The sequence below is a fragment of the Ceratosolen solmsi genome, unplaced genomic scaffold (assembly GCF_000503995.2).
Source record: "Ceratosolen solmsi marchali unplaced genomic scaffold, CerSol_1.0 scaffold1, whole genome shotgun sequence".
NCBI classification, from domain to species: Eukaryota; Metazoa; Arthropoda; class Insecta; order Hymenoptera; family Agaonidae; genus Ceratosolen; species Ceratosolen solmsi.
The window spans coordinates 5,552,219-5,572,952 of NW_011948415.1; the positions used below are offsets into that span (position 1 = coordinate 5,552,219).

The 20,734-nt window shown below is 27.2% G+C and overlaps 5 protein-coding genes across 7 annotated transcripts; 3 read left to right on the forward strand and 2 right to left on the reverse strand.

Moving 5' to 3' along the window:
- Positions 1-1,653: 1,653 nt before the first annotated feature.
- On the forward strand, positions 1,654-3,592 carry Rpt5 (26S proteasome regulatory subunit Rpt5). The gene is made up of 3 exons (XM_011507724.1): positions 1,654-1,848; positions 2,093-3,226; positions 3,457-3,592. The coding sequence occupies exons 1-3, from the start codon at positions 1,807-1,809 to the stop codon at positions 3,565-3,567; spliced, it is 1,287 nt and encodes a 428-aa protein (XP_011506026.1). The 5' UTR covers positions 1,654-1,806; the 3' UTR covers positions 3,568-3,592.
- A 63-nt stretch (positions 3,593-3,655) lies between these two features.
- On the reverse strand, positions 3,656-4,780 carry tsu (40S ribosomal protein S12 homolog tsunagi). The gene is made up of 4 exons (XM_011507725.1): positions 4,614-4,780; positions 4,316-4,459; positions 3,921-4,182; positions 3,656-3,845 (listed from the first exon to the last, which is right to left on the reverse strand). The coding sequence occupies exons 1-4, from the start codon at positions 4,672-4,674 to the stop codon at positions 3,815-3,817; spliced, it is 498 nt and encodes a 165-aa protein (XP_011506027.1). The 5' UTR covers positions 4,675-4,780; the 3' UTR covers positions 3,656-3,814.
- A 356-nt stretch (positions 4,781-5,136) lies between these two features.
- LOC105368662 (testis-specific serine/threonine-protein kinase 4) lies at positions 5,137-9,692 on the forward strand. The gene is made up of 6 exons (XM_011507726.1): positions 5,137-5,281; positions 5,878-6,047; positions 6,175-6,324; positions 7,116-7,389; positions 9,000-9,179; positions 9,543-9,692. The coding sequence occupies exons 1-6, from the start codon at positions 5,144-5,146 to the stop codon at positions 9,663-9,665; spliced, it is 1,035 nt and encodes a 344-aa protein (XP_011506028.1). The 5' UTR covers positions 5,137-5,143; the 3' UTR covers positions 9,666-9,692.
- Positions 9,693-10,366: 674 nt separating this feature from the next.
- LOC105368663 (glycerol kinase) lies at positions 10,367-13,812 on the reverse strand. Its single transcript, XM_011507727.1, has 10 exons — positions 13,375-13,812; positions 12,832-13,090; positions 12,528-12,745; positions 12,213-12,425; positions 12,019-12,129; positions 11,626-11,882; positions 11,349-11,554; positions 10,900-11,037; positions 10,744-10,818; positions 10,367-10,675 (listed from the first exon to the last, which is right to left on the reverse strand). The coding sequence occupies exons 1-10, from the start codon at positions 13,471-13,473 to the stop codon at positions 10,584-10,586; spliced, it is 1,668 nt and encodes a 555-aa protein (XP_011506029.1). The 5' UTR covers positions 13,474-13,812; the 3' UTR covers positions 10,367-10,583.
- A 996-nt stretch (positions 13,813-14,808) lies between these two features.
- On the forward strand, positions 14,809-20,477 carry LOC105368664 (zinc finger protein 502). Of its 3 annotated transcripts, none has more exons than XM_011507729.1 (11): positions 14,809-14,972; positions 16,355-16,587; positions 16,661-16,897; positions 16,972-17,223; positions 17,780-18,347; positions 18,424-18,604; positions 18,809-19,046; positions 19,104-19,244; positions 19,390-19,500; positions 19,568-19,705; positions 20,149-20,477. In XM_011507729.1, the coding sequence occupies exons 2-11, from the start codon at positions 16,366-16,368 to the stop codon at positions 20,380-20,382; spliced, it is 2,322 nt and encodes a 773-aa protein (XP_011506031.1). In that variant the 5' UTR covers positions 14,809-14,972; positions 16,355-16,365; the 3' UTR covers positions 20,383-20,477. The 3 variants fall into 3 exon arrangements, with proteins under 3 accessions (XP_011506031.1, XP_011506030.1, XP_011506032.1); XM_011507728.1 differs by lacking the exon at positions 14,809-14,972 and adding an exon at positions 14,990-15,324; XM_011507730.1 differs by lacking the exon at positions 14,809-14,972 and adding an exon at positions 14,991-15,324 and having other exon boundaries at positions 16,745-16,897.
- Positions 20,478-20,734: the final 257 nt, after the last annotated feature.

Here is a 20,734-nt window from a genome sequence, read left to right on the forward strand (position 1 = left end):
ACTTTAGAAATTCAAGGAATTCTCATCTAACTTGAATAGTTTTATATTAGAGCCTGAACAAAAGACTTTTTACATATAAGAAAATCAATTTTTACATTTGAATGTAGTTAATAATAAAATTGTTTTAAATGATATTCCTTTATTTATTACTGATTCTTTAAACGGTAATAATATACTTCAATTATTTTGATAATTGTATTTATCTGCATATTTAATAGTAAATAAATAAAATCACCCATTACTATCCTAAACATTATTTCTTGGCTTTGAATAGAATTTTTATAAAAAATAAATATCCTAATTTCTTTTAATTAGATGAACGATTAAATAATGAAAATCAAAATTTCATTAAATACGTATAATATGAGTTTAAAAATTCATAAACATTTAGTTAAAAATAGAAATATTTTTTTAAAAAATTGAAAATTAATTTTGCATTAATTTAATTAATTGCAGCCTTCAGAAATAAAAATTCAATTTTAACAAATACACGGAAATATTTAAACAAAGGAATTAAGTATTTTATACAATTTTTCTACGATGGAATTTTATTTTTCCAATTAAAGTAAATAATTTCCAAATGAAAAATATTTTTGTCAGAATATTGTTGAAATATCATCGATATAAATATCATTTAGTTTATGTGCTTAAAAAAATTACTCTTTACGCTATTCCATGTAAACGATTATTGTTCTATGTTTCAAATAACATTGATATATACGTAAATGTATGAAAATTACAAAACAATAATATTAAAATTTCATCAAATTATAAAAATACTAAGGTAGACGAAAGATGTATAAAAAATCTTGCAATTTATTTATTAGTAAACTACATGTGCATATAATCCATTCTATTTAAAGCAATTTTACAAAATATATTCTGAAGTATTTATTTGAATTGTGAATTTATAAATTCTCTTTAACCTTTATTGTAATTGTAACAATGATTACCCAATATTGTTGGATTCTAAATAAATTGTTTACTTAATCATACAATTATAATTTATATACTTTCATGGAGATTAAAACCTACGCAGTATGTTATATATATGCATATGTATATATATATATATATATATATATATATATGCACATGTAATTTATATTTATTTTTAATTTTTTATAAATATTTATTTGTGTATTGATTTATAATCTTATTTAATTTTTCTAACAAAAATAATATACATTTTAATTCATATTTGCGATAGCACAATAAATTAATAACATGCCAAATTAGTTGTTTCACTATTTATTTGAAAAATCAATAAAACATCTAAAATATAAAATATATAAATAAAAATTCTAAAATAATGATGAAAATTAATTAAAAAACAATTAATATAATTATATTATATTTTTTATCGATATTAATTTTATAAGAGAATTTCTTATTATACATACAAAATTATAAAAATTATAATATAAATCTGCTATATCTGTCTATGTAATTATAATATCTATAAATTTAAATTTATTAAATTTAAAGCAACTGCAAATATCCTTTCCTTATAACGAGAATAATATATAAGATTTTTAATTATTTATCTTATTTACAATCCACTATTATTTTACAGGAATATTAAATATTGTTATATTAGCGCCATCTTTTAGCAAATAATGAGACTACAATAGAGTTTTCACAAATCCCAATTTCCACAGGGAAAAAACTAAATAAATCTAGTACTACTTTAAGTAAAAATATAATTGACATAGATCTTTTCGTAAGATAATTCTTTAACATTTTATTTCTCTAAAATATATCAATTGGTTGTTGTATCAGTACGACGAAAATCTTGAAATTAATATGGCAACGTTAGAGGATAAATCGATTTGGGAAGACGGCGAGGTATTGTAAAAAAATTTTGTGTATTTGTAGGTTATATTTTTTTATCAATGACAAGCACTTCTTAGGAGTAATAAGTAACTTGCTAAATAATGTGACAGCTTATTAATTATTTTAATTCTTTTAATTGTATGCATGCTAAGTTTATAAATGTAAATAGTGTTCGTCGAATTTTAAAACTTAAAAGCAGCCTATATATGTTACCAGAAGTTTCTAATTTTTATGATAATAATTTTATTTTTCAAAGGAGACACTTCGTGAAGAAGTACTTCGCATGTCAACAGATGAAATAGTGTCTCGTACTCGACTTTTAGATAATGAAATTAAAATAATGAAGAGTGAAGTAATGCGTATTTCGCATGAATTACAAGCTCAGAATGACAAAATTAAAGAAAATACTGAAAAAATTAAGGTAAACAAAACCTTACCGTATCTAGTATCCAATGTGATAGAATTACTTGATGTTGATCCACAAGATATGGGTGAAGAAGATGGAGCAGTGGTCGATTTAGATGCTCAAAGAAAAGGAAAATGTGCTGTGATAAAGACTTCGACACGTCAAACTTACTTTCTTCCAGTTATAGGACTCGTTGATGCCGAGGCATTAAAACCAGGTGATCTTGTTGGAGTTAACAAAGACAGTTATTTGGTCTTAGAAACACTTCCCGCAGAATATGATGCCAGAGTTAAAGCAATGGAAGTCGATGAGCGTCCTACGGAGCAGTATTCAGATATCGGCGGTCTTGACAAGCAAATTCAAGAATTAATCGAAGCTGTAGTTCTGCCAATGACTCATAAGGAAAAATTCGAAAACCTAGGTATTCAACCACCTAAAGGAGTTTTACTGTATGGTCCTCCAGGTACAGGAAAAACATTGTTAGCTAGAGCTTGCGCAGCTCAAACAAAATCTACATTCTTAAAATTAGCTGGACCACAATTAGTGCAAATGTTTATCGGTGATGGAGCAAAACTTGTCAGAGATGCATTTAGCCTTGCAAAGGAAAAAGCTCCAGCAATTATTTTTATCGATGAACTTGATGCTATTGGTACCAAGAGATTTGATTCAGAAAAAGCCGGAGATCGTGAAGTACAGAGAACAATGTTAGAACTTTTGAATCAATTAGATGGCTTTAGTTCTACAGCTGATATCAAAGTTATTGCAGCAACGAATCGTGTTGATATTTTAGATCCTGCTTTATTAAGATCAGGCAGATTAGATAGAAAAATTGAATTTCCACATCCAAACGAAGAAGCGAGAGCAAGAATTATGCAAATTCACTCAAGGAAAATGAATATGTCTCCGGACGTTAACTTTGAAGAACTTGCCAGAAGTACGGATGATTTTAACGGAGCACAGTGTAAAGCTGTCTGCGTCGAAGCGGTTGGTTTGATGAATTGCTTTAATTTTTATAATTATTCACTATATATTTATGTTTCATATTTATTATTCTATAATATTAACATTTGTGCTTTATATTCTTTGGAAAATTTATATTTAAAAAATTTGAATTCTTAGGTGTACATACAAACGTGTATAATTTAACAATATTATATTTCATAAAAATTCTCGAATTTTATTGAATTGTTTAATAAATAAGTTATATTTTATAGGGTATGATTGCCTTGAGACGCAATGCTACTGCTTTGACGCATGAAGATTTGATGGAAGCAATTAATGAAGTACAAGCTAAAAAGAAACCGAACCTTAGTTATTATGCCTAAACTACAAATATTTGTATTTATTAAGAATTTTTTAACTTACTATTATGTAATAATATGAAATAAAAATATTTGTGAAAAAAGAATAGAGTGGAGCTTATTAAATTAAATTTAATTATGAAATTCGGTTACAATGAGTATCAATCTTACACATATAAAGTAACATAAATGTTTACAATCGTAAGGAAATAGTGAAAAAAAAAAAAATAAAATAATGGTCCAGTTATTTAAACACTTTTAAAATCTTTGTCTACCTTCTTCTACCACTTCGTTTCTTTAATCTGAAAAATAGATTTATATAGATGTATGTATGTATGTATGTATGATTAAACACGCAAATGAAACAACAGACGTACTTTTTGGGACCCTTAACAAAGCACCAATCTACTCCAATTGGCTGACCTAGAATTTCTGTGCCATTCAAGGCATCCTTAGCGGCTTGTGCTTCTTTGAATGTTTCATATTCAACAAGAGCATAGCCCTTCAAAAATCCTGTTCTTCTATCTAAATTAAGATGAATATTTTTTATCTGACCAAATTCTGAAAATTTATCCTGAATATCATCCTCTTGAGCCTCTTCGTGAACAGACGTAATAAATAAAATCCATCCTTCTACAGCTATAATCAAACATAATATCCTTTATCGTTATACACCATAATAATATATGAATAAATTTTGAATTATACAATAAGTTTATATCGAGCTTATATTCAACTATCACAATCCTATATAAAGATGGAGATTATTTACATCTTTGAGGTCCAGGCTCATTATCATCTTCCACTATGTGCATAGACTCATAATGGCCAACATCGTCTCTAGTAGAAACAAGCTCTGCCCCATGTCCACGACCTTTCCTCTTCTTTGCTTTTTCCTTAAGTCGCGCAATTCCTTCTATAAAACATAGAAATATAACGTTAATATGCTGACAGCCATGTAATATAAACTTATAGATTACGGTTGTATTATCGATATAACATAATCAAAAGTTCTAATAGATTGAATATACAGGTTATACCGCACAATTAAAAAGTAAACAATTACTTACGATCTCCTTCATCATCGACTTCAAACTCTTCTGCATTATCAATATCCAACACATCAGCCATTGTACAATACTTAACTCACTTTTTAAAAAACAAAACAAATAGCTGTTTGTTAAATGAAAAATAATACCGAAATATGAATGATAATTTTAATTCATATGGATGGCTATCCGTTTAGAAAGTAGAACGCGCGAAATACAATATGGCAGCTAGAATTCTAATAAGCGCGAAAGTTATTTAAATTTTCGAATGCTAAGAGCATTGATGTGAGAAAAAATCGACGTCGATGATCATTTGTCGAAATTGTCTTCGATTAAAAACAAATCAATCTAAATTTTAAAGTTGAAATTCCACAACATGATCAGGTTACGTATATATTTTTGGAAAAAATTTTTTTTAAATAATATTTATAATGTTTGGATGCAGTTTTGAACGAAGTAAGCGCACATTATTACACCGACGTCCAAATCTATAAATCCAATTAGTAGGTATAAAAATTATAATAATTAAATTATAGGGTAGCAACGATCCGATGAACGAAACGAATCCGGCGAGTCCTCATACTTGTAACGGAAATAAAAATAAAGATGAAAAAAAACTCACTGTATTGGAATCCCGTGGATATACGGTCGGTAAAACTATCGGTGTTGGAACTTATGCTACTGTCAAAGTAAATACAACAATATTAAAAAGATTAAAAATTATTAAATAAGTTAGAATTAAGTTTTATTTCTTCTACAAAACTTATTTTTAATGAAATTTCCTTTGAAATCAGTATAAAATTCTCTCTCTCTCTCTCTCTATATATATATATATATATATATACACACACAGATACATATATATATATATATATTTTTTTTAACGGGTTTTATATGTATGAAATGGATTCAAAGCTTCTGCAAGCTTCCAAAATAATTTGTAAATTAAATAAAATAGTGATTCAATATAATGCCTTTATATACAAAATATACATGTATTATCAAATAAATATATAAATGTCTGTTAATTCATAATACATTATTACGTATCGAGTATATCATATACTTGATCCATGTATATTTATTCTTCGCATGTGAAAATTATAAATATTATTATTGTACATATAATCAAAGTTGAGTTTCCAATTTTTTTTTTTTTTTTTTTGACATAATTCATTAATCGTAATCCCTTATTTTGCAAAATATTATAGTAATCGAAATGATAAAATGATGAAAAAAATTATATAGTACTATTTCGTATTCGTTGTCGATTTCTTATTTTTAGGTCGCTAAATCGAGCAAACATGGAGGTTTGGTAGCAGTCAAAATTATTTCAAAATTTCAAGCTCCGAGTGCCAATTTAAGTACATTTCTTCCAAGGGAAATTGAAGTTGTAAAAGGATTACGACATCCGTATTTAATTCGATTTATGCAAGCAATCGAAACATCTCACAGGTATAACTTGAATTTAATTAAAAATTGAATTATAATCTTTTCTAACAACTTTTATATTACATATATCATGGCTATAATAAATACTTAATTTAACATGTAAATTATTTAAGTGTAAATATAATTTTAGACTTTATATAATAATGGAATATGCAGAAAATGGTAGTTTGTTTGACATAATTCGTCGTGAAAAATATATAGATGAAAATCGGAGTCGAATTTGGTTTCGTCAATTATTAGAAGCCCTTGATTACTGCCATAACAAAGGAGTTGTTCACAGGTAAATTACACGAAATGATTCCGAAGGTATAAACATACAAATAATATTAAAAGCAATTAATTTATTCCATTATTTGTATGTCAATTAATATTAACTACGGAATAAATTTTCCGATGATCATTACAATGAAATTGTAATTATGTTTTAATATAACTTTCAATATTAATAATGGAATTATTAATTGTATTTTTCCTATATTCTAACTATATTTCATTTTTATGTATGACGTAAGGACTAATTTATATGGATAATTTTTTTATTCTTATTTTTAAATTAATCTATTACTTAAAAACTTTTTTCGTTAGAAATTAAATTAAAAATTCTAATGTAATTAATACCTTCGTTAATTATAATTTATTAATCCTTTAAGAATCCTCATTGTTATTCATAAAATTTATATCTAAGAAAAATTTTCAAATTAAATTATACTTTCAATTATCCTTAACAGTTATTAACAAGTCATTTGAAAAGAAATTTTACAATTCATACATATTAAACGCATATCATTCTAATAATTAAAAAAAAGCAAACATTTCAATATAATTTTATCTCATTATAATTAGAAGTATAAAATATAAAAATTATACGTATTTTTGAATAATTACATAATAACTCAACATTTTACTCAACTAAAATGAAATAAAATTCAAAGTATATTTTCTAATGAAAATAAAAAAATGTTCAATTGAAATGAAAACTGTTGTTTTAACTACTTTTCACTTCAATGTATTGATGTATCTGCAAACATTTACGTTATTTACCTCAATTCATATTAATGTAAATATGCATAGGGATGTGAAGTGTGAAAATCTGCTGATAGATCGCTACTATAATCTGAAATTATCAGATTTTGGATTCGCTCGAGGCTACGTCAAACCCTCGAACAGTGTCGTACTTCTTTGCAAAACATTTTGTGGAAGTTTTGCATACGCATCGCCGGAAATTTTGCGTAGTATACCATACCAGCCACAATTATCAGATATTTGGTCATCTGGCGTTGTGCTTTATACAATGGTCTTCGGCACATTGCCTTTCGACGAATCTAACTGGTCGAAACTTCTCAAGGTAGCTCCTTAAGGTATACCGTGAGAAAATCTATGAAAATGTATCATAGAGTCACAGGGTGAAACGTACTATTATTTTTTTCGGTAAAAATCAGTTATAAGATTAAGTAAAATTACATTTTTAAAAACCTTAAAGCATTGATTAACTTTTGAAACTTGTGCAATTAATTAACTTTACTGCTAAATATTATTGAAAATTAATAAAGGCATAATTTTAAAATACCCGTTAATTCAACTGTATTTTTAATATGGCATAAACATTTTTATTAAAATTTTACTGAATTTTATTAATTCATAAAAGTTAATTGTTAATTGCCGTTAATTAGTAGCTATTGTTTAAATAAGGCATGTCTCTAATTATACAAAAGATTTTTAAAACAAGTGTATATGAATGGAATTTTTATAATGTTATAATGTTTGTAACTTGTTTTAAATATGTTAATGTCAGACGATTTTAATATTTCAATGGAGAAGTCATACAACTTCATTATATCATGACAGAGTTGTTTTTTTTTTTTTTTTTTTTTTTTAGTACACATTAATATAGCATACAAAAAATACGTCGAATATATTAATAAATAATAATATTCTTACATAGTGAAACTAATATTTTTCTACCCAAACTTCTAACATTGACTCTCAATGTCATCTAAACTACCACTTAAAGGTTTTGAGTAATTGGGTTGATATTTTAACTATTGAATCTATTACGAGATATTTTCATAGATTATTTTTGTAATGATCGATCAATTTTATTTGATTTTAAATAATTAATAAATATTGATGTTTTAAATTATTATTATTTTAATGAAAATATTAATATTAAATACTTTCTGTATATTAATTTACAATCAATCGATTATAACTTTATATTTATAGAAATATTTTAATTTCAAATAAAATATAATTTTATGTATCTTCTATATCCATTTTTCTGTCGGCTATTTTTATCGATTCTAATTTTTTTATTCTTAATCTAGGATTTATTATTATTATTATTATTGTTATTATTGTTATTATTATTATTATTATTATTATTTGAAAGAACTGAAAAAAAGTAACTGCTAGAAAAATTTAATAAATTTAATGAAGAATTTTTTTTATAATTAAAAATGTGTCATACATATATAATCGTTATTTTTATTATTCTTTCTAAATGTCTCGATACTTATATAAAATAATTAATAACAAATACAATGTTGTAAACCTTTATTATGATAATCAATTTACAATTTCATTACTAAAGTTTGTTATAAATATTATCGATTTTAATTTTTATTAAATTGTTAAATAAACAAACATATCAATAATTAAGATTATTAAATTTTAAAGATTTTTGTTTTCATATAATGTCATTAGTTGTTTAAAGATAATAAGTACCATTATTCAAATTATTGTATGAAGCACGAATATATAAAGTAGTAAAATCTTATAAAAATTATAAAACTTTTATAAAGCTATTTATAAAGTTGATTTTATTAAAACCATCTATTTTGAAGATTATTATTTAAACATTTTATTTTATGAAAATTGTTATTTTCTACTATTCATATATATATATATATATATATATATATATATATATGAAATATTTTAATATTATAATTACAGCAAGTACAAAGTAAAGTAGTATTTCCGAAATCACCGAAGGTGTCGAACGAATGTCGCAATTTAATTCAGTATATCCTCGTACCGCAAGCAGCACGTCCAAAGATCGTGGACATTCAGAAAGATCCATGGATTTCAATTGCAACAACAACAGCTCACACTTCTACGGAAGACATTTTTCTTGTAATATATACTTACAGATGCGTACACGTTTTAAAAATTAAAATCTGGAAATTTAGTTTTTGAATGATATTATGCGGTTAAAATATCGTGATAAAATTATAATATATTTAAATACTTTTTATTATTAATTACTCAAGTATCGACGATTTCTACTCTAAAAACGTCAAACTGTATTATTATCAATTTATTTACCAATACATAGATTAACTATTAAATTTTACATTCAAGGCAAATTTTATATACATTAAAAATATTAGTTATCAAATAAGTTTCCTTTTCTAACAAGATTATTAGATTAATTAATGAGACAAAATTTTATTATATTACGATATCAGTTAAATAAGATGTAATTTATTTTTACAGGGAGAATCGTCAAATACTAATAATTTGAATACCAACTACTCATCAGAAAAGTTATCGGAAAGATCGAAAAATTTCTTCAGCAGTAAAGATAATACAAACAAAAATAGTGGCACGCAAGAATAATTAAAATTATTACTTATTAGACGAGAAAAAAATTAAAGAAAAGAAAAAAACAAAAACAAAAATGGTAAAATGAAAACTATTTAAAAATCATAATTTATTAAATTACTAATGAAGGAAATTGAACAAATAAATACGTTTATTAAATAAAAATGTTTTTATTTATAACAACAATAACATGGATTTAAGCTCTGACATATTCAAGTTTATAATACCTACATGTAGTACAAGATATAAAAATTAATATTTTTATATCATGCATCATTACCTTACTACACATAATTTTTACAAATAACAAATAAAATAATAACCTCAAATTCTTCATATTTTGTACAATATACAGTTATAAATATTTGAATTAAATATTAAAATGTATTAGTTAATTTATAATAGAAATAATAAGTATGTAAATAAGACTAATTTTTGAACCAGTAAATGGTAATCTAATCAAATACTGATTAAATTAATAACTTAGGTATTCCATAGGAAGCTGTCATATCCTCGTATATGTATGTATATATATCTTATATATGCATTATATATATATATATATATATATATATATATATATATATATATATATATATATATATATATATGTATATACATTATATATATATATATATATATAATGTTAAATAAATCGTGTCAAATAAATAAACTGCGAACTAATGATGATTTTACAAATATAATAAACTAATATTGTCGGCAAATAGTAAGAAAATAATTTAAAGATCACTAAGAGTGGTTCAATTAAGAAGAGCTGTATTTACAATATTTTATTTTCTACTTATTGATACCTTTAAGTCATTTCATTATAGATATTTTTAGCACTAAATGCAATTGGAACAGAACTTGTAAAAGTTCTTTAATGCTTGGAATAATTTTTAATCTATTCTTTTTTATACAACAGCTCAAACTTCACGATCGATATTTTGCAAACATTAGTAGCAGTAAGGTGCTAAAAATAAATATACCAGACGTTGTCATTTTATTGATGTCCTCCTCTTCCTCTAGAAATAGAGTCGTTATTTTGTAAACTGATTTTAAAGGTTTTCAAATCTTTTTATTAAATACATACCAGAGGCAACCTCAGTGTCCCAATCAAGACTTCGCTCGATACCTTTTTTCCATTCTGAATACAGTATATCCCGTTCTGGAAATTAATTACATTTGAGTATTAAAATTTGCGTAAGGATAATTATATAATTAACCAAGGTATTGATTTAATAAATACCATTTTCTGTAATTGACGGGATGAAAGTATCACTTGGCACATTTGTACTAATATTGATATCCCATTTCTTAATACCTTCCGCAGAACCTGCAGCAATCGCTACTCCAAGTGCCGTTATCTCGCACATAACTGGTCTGACTAAATGAAAAAGACATTTCAATTAAACTCTTAATAATTTCAATAAAAATGATATATAATTAAAGAATTAATATTTAATTAGCCCATTTAATCGAAATATGTATGTATTACGATTATCCGAAGGTAACAAAGTAGGCAATTATTTATAATCATTAATTAGTACAATCATAATTTGATTGAAACATTGGCAACAATTAAATGCATATATTTAAACTCTTGAACAATTGCCAGTCATTTTATTTCAACATAATTATTATTTCAATCGAATATAATTGAGTATATATTTAAATAGAAATTATATTTTAACTAACCTACAGGAACACCACAAATGTCGGCTTGCATTTGCATTAGCAAATTATTATTTGTCATTGCTCCATCGACTAATAATTTTGTCAAAGTCATTCCTATATCTTCTTTCATGGCTTCAAGAATATCTCTTGTTTGAAAACAAACAGACTGAAGTGCTGCTTTAACTATATGACTATAGTCAATGTCTTCTGTGATGCCACAAATAACACTGAAATGTAATTATTTTATTATATAAATTTCTTTCGTTAGATGAGAATAATTATTTAGAAAAGAAAAAACCTTCTTGCATCTTTTCGCCAATACGGTGCATAGAGTCCCGAAAAAGCAGGGACAAAAATAATTCGGTTATCGTTACTTAATTTTTCAGCGATAACTTCAGTTTCTTGAGCATTAATAATAATCTCTAAATTATCTTTAAGCCACTTAACAACTGCACCAGCTATAGCAATGGAACCTTCTAATGCATAAACTGGATCTGCTTTTGGTCCAAACTGATATCCAACAGTTGTCAATAAGCCATGAGATGATTGAACAATCTGTAAAGCACAAAACATGGCACTGTTAGAACATATATATATATATATATAATATATTATTTGATAATTATATTACATTATAGCAACTTATACATACATATTTTTATATTTTATTTAATAAAAAGATAGTAATTACTTTAGTTCCTGTATTATACAAAAGATAGCATCCAGTTCCATAGGTGGATTTTGCTTGTCCATGCTGAAAGCACATTTGACCAACGAGAGCAGCTTGTTGATCTCCTAAACACTAACATGGATATACAAAGTATTTATTATTGATTGTTAATTTGTATATATATATATAAATTATAATAATAAATTTTATTTTACCCCTGATATAGGTACGCCTTGTAGAACTCCATCAACGATATTACCATAAATTTCAGATGAACTACGAATTTGTGGCAATATACTTCTCGGTATCTCAAAAAATGATAAAAGATACGGATCCCATTTCAAATCAACTATATTCATCAGCATTGTTCTGGAAGCATTTGTGACATCTGTACAGTGTACTCCACCCTTTGCTCCACCCGTTAAATTCTAAGAATATATTTTCCAATATGAATGAAAACAAATTAACCAATGTCGTTGCATAAACAATCTCTGCGTATTTGTGCATGCAAATTTTCAAAAAATCGATACCCATATTAGCCACGAATCTACAGTTCCAAACATACATCGATTCTCTGCTATCGCCTCCTGCACTTGGCTAACATGATTTATAAGCCACTTTATTTTTAAAGCGCTAAAATATGGACTTATTGGTAAGCCGCACAATGACTTAAGATAATCTTTGTTTCGATTACGGATATTATTTAAGATTTCATCTATGATAGTGGTAGTTCGCATATCCATCCATACTATAAATAAAATTATTTTTGTCACTAACGTCTGAAGTTTGTAATCAATTGGAGACGCGTATCAACCTTAACGATTAAACAATTACCAATAGCATTGTACAAAGGCTTTCCAGTCTCGGTATCCCAAAGAATAGTCGTTTCCCTCTGATTTGTTATTCCTATAGCAACAATATCAGCCGGATTAATCGTTAATTGTTTCAGATTCTCGACAGTTCGATTTAAACACTCTTGTACAGCATCGATTATTTCCATTGGGTTTTGCTCCACCCATCCTTCTTGCGGATAAAAAACATTTAGTTCTTTTTGATGATAAGTTAACACTTCGGCGGTATTGGCCGCAAAGACCTATAGCACACAATTGAAATATTTATACTGAAATTGTATGTTAATATTTATATAGAATTATATAATAAATAAAGCAATTATATAAAATTTATTATTTCATTGAAATTTGACTTTTGTAATTTATCGTTCTGGAAAATGATTTTGTAACTTTATAGTTTATCGGGCTTTCAAATAATAAATGCTTAATTTTGTTATTCTTCAGTATTATAAATTACATAAGATAACAGTGGTAAGAAAAATTAGAGAGAGAAAAAAAAATTCGATAGAATTTTCAAAACAATTACCAAAAATCTAACGCTACTTGTGCCCTCGTCAATTGCGCCAATAAGCGGACCATATCTGTTTCCACTTCCCGTCGATTTTTCAAATACATTTTCAGTCATTTGCACTAAAATAATGAATAATTCCTGACGTGGATTCGGTCGCACTCGTTCCTCAAGCGAATATCAAATGAAATACATAACTCAAATAGCTCGAAAACATCTAGGCATTCGTGAACTTTACTCCCCCACTTTATCTACAAGTATAGAAGAAATATATGAATGTACAAATCCTATGTACTTCACGATATTTGCGCCTCTGCAAAGTAAGCTCATACAAGCCCAAATTATAATCTAACCTTAACTGAAATTGTATAGCACATTTTTTTTTATAGAAGCGTTGAGAAACAAAAGTAAAGGCGCGGATTCATTTTTTTTCAAAATGTAACATATTGCATACTTCTTTTCTTTTTGAATATTATATGAAGGGGTCGGAATGAAAGATTAGAAAGATAAATTAATGGAGAACTGAGAGAAATTGATTATGTATACTTATTCAATTAAAGTAACACTCGAGATGTGCATTTAATTCAAATTACGAAACTCCTAACTTCCATCTATATGAAGAGATACGAAAAAATGCCTATCATCGTAATGTTTTTATACTTTCAGTGTCATTGTACATTTTTCATTTTAATATATGACGTCGTATATAACGTCGTACTAAATAATATTTCTTAATAAATGACAAAACAACAAACACCGCCACGACAGCCAATAACAACAACAATAATAATGATAATGATAATGATAATGATAATGATAATGATAATAATGATAACGATAGTAATAATGATGCACGAAATGACAGCAAAAACAACAACGACGACGACGATGACAACAGATTTACAACAACGACAACAACAAAATTATAATGATAATGATAATGACGACAGCGATAGTAATAACGATGCACAAAATAATAGCAATAACAACAATAACAACGATAATAAATCGAAAGTAAAAAAATTATTCTACGTTATAGGGATGGTTTTTTGTTCTCTTTTTTAATCTTGCGACGTTGCTGATATACCATCGATTATTCATGAATAAATGCTGATATCAGTATTGGGAAATTTGAGAAAGTAATGGCCAAAAATACACCACGAGTCAAATAAAGAAAGAAGACGACAGGCATTAGGATAGAAAATCGAACGGAGTGGGGGTGGAAACAGCAGAAGAAACGGTGGCGACGACGGCGGTGGCGGAGGTGGAGGCGGCGACGATGGCAGCAGCAGCGGCGGCGGCGGTGGCGGTGGCGGCGGCGGTGGCGGCAGCAGCAGCAGCAGCAGCAACAGCAACAGCAACAGCAGCAGCAGCAGCACCAGCAGCAGCATCAACAGCATCAGCGGCAACAGCAACAGCAGCAGCAGCAGCACCAGCAGCAGCATCAACAGCATCAGCGGCAACAGCAACAGCAGCAGCAGCTCCGACGGCAACAGCAGCGGCGGCGACAGCAACGCGAGTAGCGCGGCAGGCGCCGCGGCCATGGAGAGGAAAAGTGGAACGTGAATGGCGTCGCTGCCTTGCCAATCGCCCGGACATCGAGACGAAAATTCCAAGTCAGTGCTGGCAACTTTTCTCATTATATTTACATTTCATTTGTCTTTTCTCTCGCGCCTGTTGTGTTTTCGTTTGTTATCCTGGGCGCAGTCGAGCCTACCGTTCTAGCATGAACGTGCCAGGATGAATTTTATAAAGTCACGAAGTCACGAACGAGCAAAGGTCGACTCATCTACGATGGCCTGTTACGCCTCGTACGTCCTTTCGCCTTCCTTGCATCGTCGCTGCAAACCTTTCGCGCGGCCCGAGAGGATGAAAAAGCGCGCGACTACTGACTGGCCGGATCAATCCTTCCGAAATATGACTTAGACATTTTCGTTGAAGTCCGTCTTATGACCCCAAGACCTATAGGTACCCTTATCTATTTTTGTTTATATTCGGATTTGGTTAGTGAAACCTGTTTATTGGTCTAGTGTCGGCAAGTACTCACTATCATCGCCTATTCTTTTAAAGAGAATCTTTAATAATCAGTTGTGGTTCACTATTCACTTATTAAAGCACAAAAATTTTTCCCATAAACTACACACCCCCTACACAAATATATTTTGTTAATATAACTCTGTTAACCTATCCGCATTATAAATAATGAGGTAAGTACTTCATTATTAACCAACTCATCGCTTACATCTGTTAAATATCCGACAGGTTTGAATTTAAAATACTTTACACTTTCAATATTTATCGATGACATTCTTCTCCTTTAAAGCATTTATATTTTTTACCATTTTTTTTTGTTTTTGTTTTAGATACAGTTAAGAGCAAAAAATGTACATTCTCATACTTATATGTATATATGTATATATCATATACATTATATGTACATTTATATTGTTTATCAAATTGTTTATTATATTGTTTATAAATATTAATGAATAAGTGATTTATAAATTTTTTAAATTCTCAAAAACAGATAATATGCATTTTGTTGTATTGTTAATAAGTACTATTCAAATTCTATATCTTTTTAAATTCATTTTCTAAATTATAAATAATTAACTTTATAACAGCGAGATAACTATATTATAGCTTGTAAAAAACTTTAACAAACTTGACGTTCATTGATTACCTGCAAACTTTATTATGCTCCATTCTTTTAAACTTTTAATTTTTGGCTTTTAAAATTCATTCAGTTGAAATATTAATATATATAATATAACAATATATATTGATGTTGTGTTATGTATATATATATATATATATATTTAAACAATAAGAATTCATCTTAAGATGAATCGAGCATTTTTTTTATTTATATTTTTGTTTCTTTTCATTGAGTACTTTAATTGCAAAATTGAGAATTTTACTACAAAATAATAAAATATTTACATTTTCTATCCAGATAATAGGCTATAATTTTCCATTGTTTTATCGATATTTACAGAAGTGTTGAAGATGACCGAAGATTCTGAGAAAGATGTCTTATATTGTCTACTTTGTGATAACAAAATAGGAATTTCGTCAAGGAACAGTATTTGTATTTTTGAAGATAATGCAATAACGAGTTCAGAAAAACCTATAATTGATATCCTCTGTTCCTTATTACAAGTGACTATAAATAAAGAAAACGCACGTTCAGAAATAATTTGTAAAAAGTGTTTTAGGCTTATTAATGAGGTAAATTTTCTGAATCTATTAATTTTCTTAATATTACATGTATATAAAAATATTATTGTGATTACATCTAAAGGCTAATGAATTAGAATCTAAATTAACAGAAGTTAAATTAGAAATATCTAATTTATATAAAAAAACTTCTATGAAATTTTTGAAGATAAATGCTAACGGAGATGAATATAATGACCATGATTATATTGATAATCTGGAAAATGTAGATACATTATCGGTAGTTAAAATTCCAGGGAAAATGAAGGAAATTAAGAAAAAATCTAAAAAGGTGAATATTTCAGACGCAATTTCAATTGAGGTAAGTTCTTTGTATTTATTAAAATAAGTGTTTCATATTAAAGGAGTAATATGATTTGTCATTATCATTTCAAGTCTGATGTCATTGATACCGAAGAAATTGTTAAATCCGTTGAAATAATAATAGATAATGTTGATGATGAACAAAGTAATAATGAACAAAGTGATGATATGGAAAATGATGATATTCATGATGAAGATATTCAGGATGATGATGTAGAAATTAATTCACCTGAAAACGAAGAGTCACAAATTGAAGAAGTGATTATAGAGAAAAAGAATTGCATTAAAGCTCAAAAGATAAAAAAAGAGGAACCGGTAGAAGAGGTAAATTATATTTTATATGATTATTACATTAATAATATGTATACAGTAGTAATGTAATGTAGTAATGTAATAATATAAATTCCATAGTTTTAAGTAAATTATTTTTTAATCAGACAATAATAATTTAGTAACTTTATTAAAGGAATATTAGTTTTTCATTATTACCAGAATAAATATATTATTGTATTAAGAAACACAGATAATTTTTTATGTAAATTATTTTTATCTAAAATAAATACTTTCCTATATCAATTTCTAATAATTATGAATATTCTGGTTTAAAATTTTGCTTATTACGAAATTTTTAGCTTTCCTGAAAACTCAATAACTACATATTATCTACTATATATATATATATCTATATATATATATATATATATATATATATATACTTTGGGCTTATGTAATACTGTAACGTTTTGATTTGATGTTAAAAAGTAAAATATAAATAAAGTTAATTAATATAAATTATATTTATAATAATATTAAGGTGTGTAGAATAAGAATATACGATTAAAAATATATATATACTAAGTGTTGATACATATTTTTATAGCTGGTTTTGAGAGATGGTGATAATTACATTTGTGCCATTTGCTCAGATAGTGAAAAAGAAAGTAGAGATGCTAAGTGTATAATTGCTCATTTAAAGGATGAGCACGATACGCGTCTCTATATATGCGATATTTGCGGGGATCAATTTCGAAAAAGAACTGAATTATCACATCACTTAGATGATCATGTAGCAAAGGAGGAAGGCGACTTTCAGTGTGAAGTATGCAATAGAATATTCAGTAATTTACGACTTTTTCGTATTCACAAGCGAATTCATTACCCTCAAGTTAAGTCTTGGACATGCGAAACGTGTGGTAAACGCTATAGCTCGAAAAATTTACTCGAAGAACATACAAATACACATACTGGAAACCGACCATATATTTGTGAAATATGTGGCAAAGATTTTGCATCAAAATACACTCATCGCGCTCATGTAAAAACTCATCAGATTAGACCAAGACCATACGAGTGTTCTCAATGTAACAAAACTTTTCTTAGTCAGCAAAATTTGACGCAACATGTTAAAACACACAATGGTGTTAAGGAATATGTTTGTCAACAATGTGGCAAGTTTCTCTTATTTGTTAATCGAAAATATTGATAATGTTAAAGTACGTTAGTTTATGTTTATCTTTCGTTTAGGCAAAGCATTTGGTTCTGTTCATAATCTTGTAGTTCATAATATTGTCCACACTGGATATAAACCGTACATTTGTCGTGTTTGTGGTAAAGCCTTTGCACGGAAAGCGGAAATTCGTGATCATGAAAGAACTCACACAGGCGAGAAACCTTATCAATGTGAATTTTGTGGGGCCACATTCAGGTACATAATATATAAATTATAATAAGAAAATTTATAAATAAATTGCATTGAAATTTTGTTTTTAAGCATATATTAATTATTGTTTTTCTGTGTATATATATATATATATATATATATATATATATATATATAGATTAAAAACATTTGATAAATTTTATTTTTGTTTTTGATTTTTTTTTTTAATTAATAAACAACTGATTGTAGCCAAAGATCAAACCTACAGTCTCATAAAAGAGCAACTCACTACAACGATAAAAGATATAAATGTGATGATTGTGGCAAAGGTTTTAAAAGAAGAAGATTATTAGACTATCACATTAAAGCAGCCCATACTGGGGAACGACCTTACAAATGCGAAACTTGTACAGCAACATTTGTATATCCGGAACATTTTAAAAAGCATATGCGTATTCATACGGGAGAAAAACCATATTTATGCGAGGTAACCAATTATGATAGTAAATATTATTAAACAATTTTTTATGTATTATCATTATAGGTTTGCGGAAAAGCTTTTAATAGTCGGGATAATCGAAATGCACATAGATTTATTCACAGCGATAAAAAACCTTACGAGTGTTTAGTATGTGGAATGGGTTTTATGCGAAAACCCTTACTTTATACACATATGCAGACACAGGTAACAAATCTCTTCTATTTATAGTTTTTAATGCGTGTGTGTGCTATGTACGTAGCACGCACGTGTATGTGCGTAGACATTTATATTAAATATATGCATACATTTATTTACTTACTTCAATTATTTCTTTATTTTTATTTATTAGGGTCATTTAAATGATACAATTGTTGTTAATCAACCAAGACTTACTACAGAAGATGATGTAATTATTCAAGAAAATAGAGTTCATCTAGTAATGGAAAACGACTCCAATCAAGTACGTTATTGAATGATTTTTAACACGACATTTAATTTATTAATAAAATTTTTTTTTTTATCTTTAGTTAGATGAAAATACACAACTAATTGTCACAGAACTGAAAGATCATGTAATAATTCAAGAAGATGATCAAAATGTTCTGAGTTTGACAGAAGGAAATATAAGTGGTGAAGAAATGGATCATCTTGTAGTAGATGGACAAGTTTGTAAAAAAAATTTTTTGAATCCAATTCAACACGCGCATACACACATATATAAATGATTATTAATAAAGTCCTCATTCATTATTTAAAAATTATTATTAACGAGATCGATTTCCAACGAAAAAGATATTTAACTATTATTATTATTTAATTATTTTAATGTATTTAATGTATTTAAAATTCTATCTGAAAATTATGGGAAAATTTTATTTATATTTGACTATTTAATTGATAATATAAATAAATAGTATACAATTACAAATTTCAAAATATAATAAAAAAAGTTATATTTATCATAAATATGTGAAGTAATAAATGAAAAATGTTTATACTTTTGATGTCGCATGAAAAGTTTAAATATTCCAAAAGGTTGAATGAACCAATATTTAACTGTGATAAATTGAACGAATTGAATTACTTAAAAGAAAAACTTTCCATCTAGATGGCATTTGAGGATTCCGAAGTAATGGAATGTAAGACAGAAGTAGCAGATGCTGTAGAGGAAGTTTATGGCTACCAAGATGCAGACGGCAACACTATAGTTTTGCCAGCTGGCGCTAATATTAAAGAAATTATCGAAGATGGAAATAAAACAATGCGACTAGTTCAGATTCGCATACCAACGAATCCCGCTGGCGACGGAAGAAGTTGGCTGAGTTTAGTACAAAACTCTTGATTGTAAAATAATTATTTTGTGTTTCTATCTGTGCTCAAACTTCTTTTTACTATAAATGGCAAGTGAATTTATTGAATGGCGAATATTTTTTATCAGTAACTATGTTAATTGCAATTAACTTTTTCAAATAAAAAATAATGTGCATTATGTATTAATAAATAAATCAGAATATCAATGAATTTTGATATAATTTTTTAAGAAATACTAATTGTGTACTAAAAACTTGAAAGACGTATAATATATTGTTAAGTTCTTCAACGATTTCCTATTTTCGTCTATGACAATCAAGGCATCCAATCCTCCGTCTATCTTTGAAACGTTCCCCTTTTGTTTCAGGAAATTTCACGTCTTT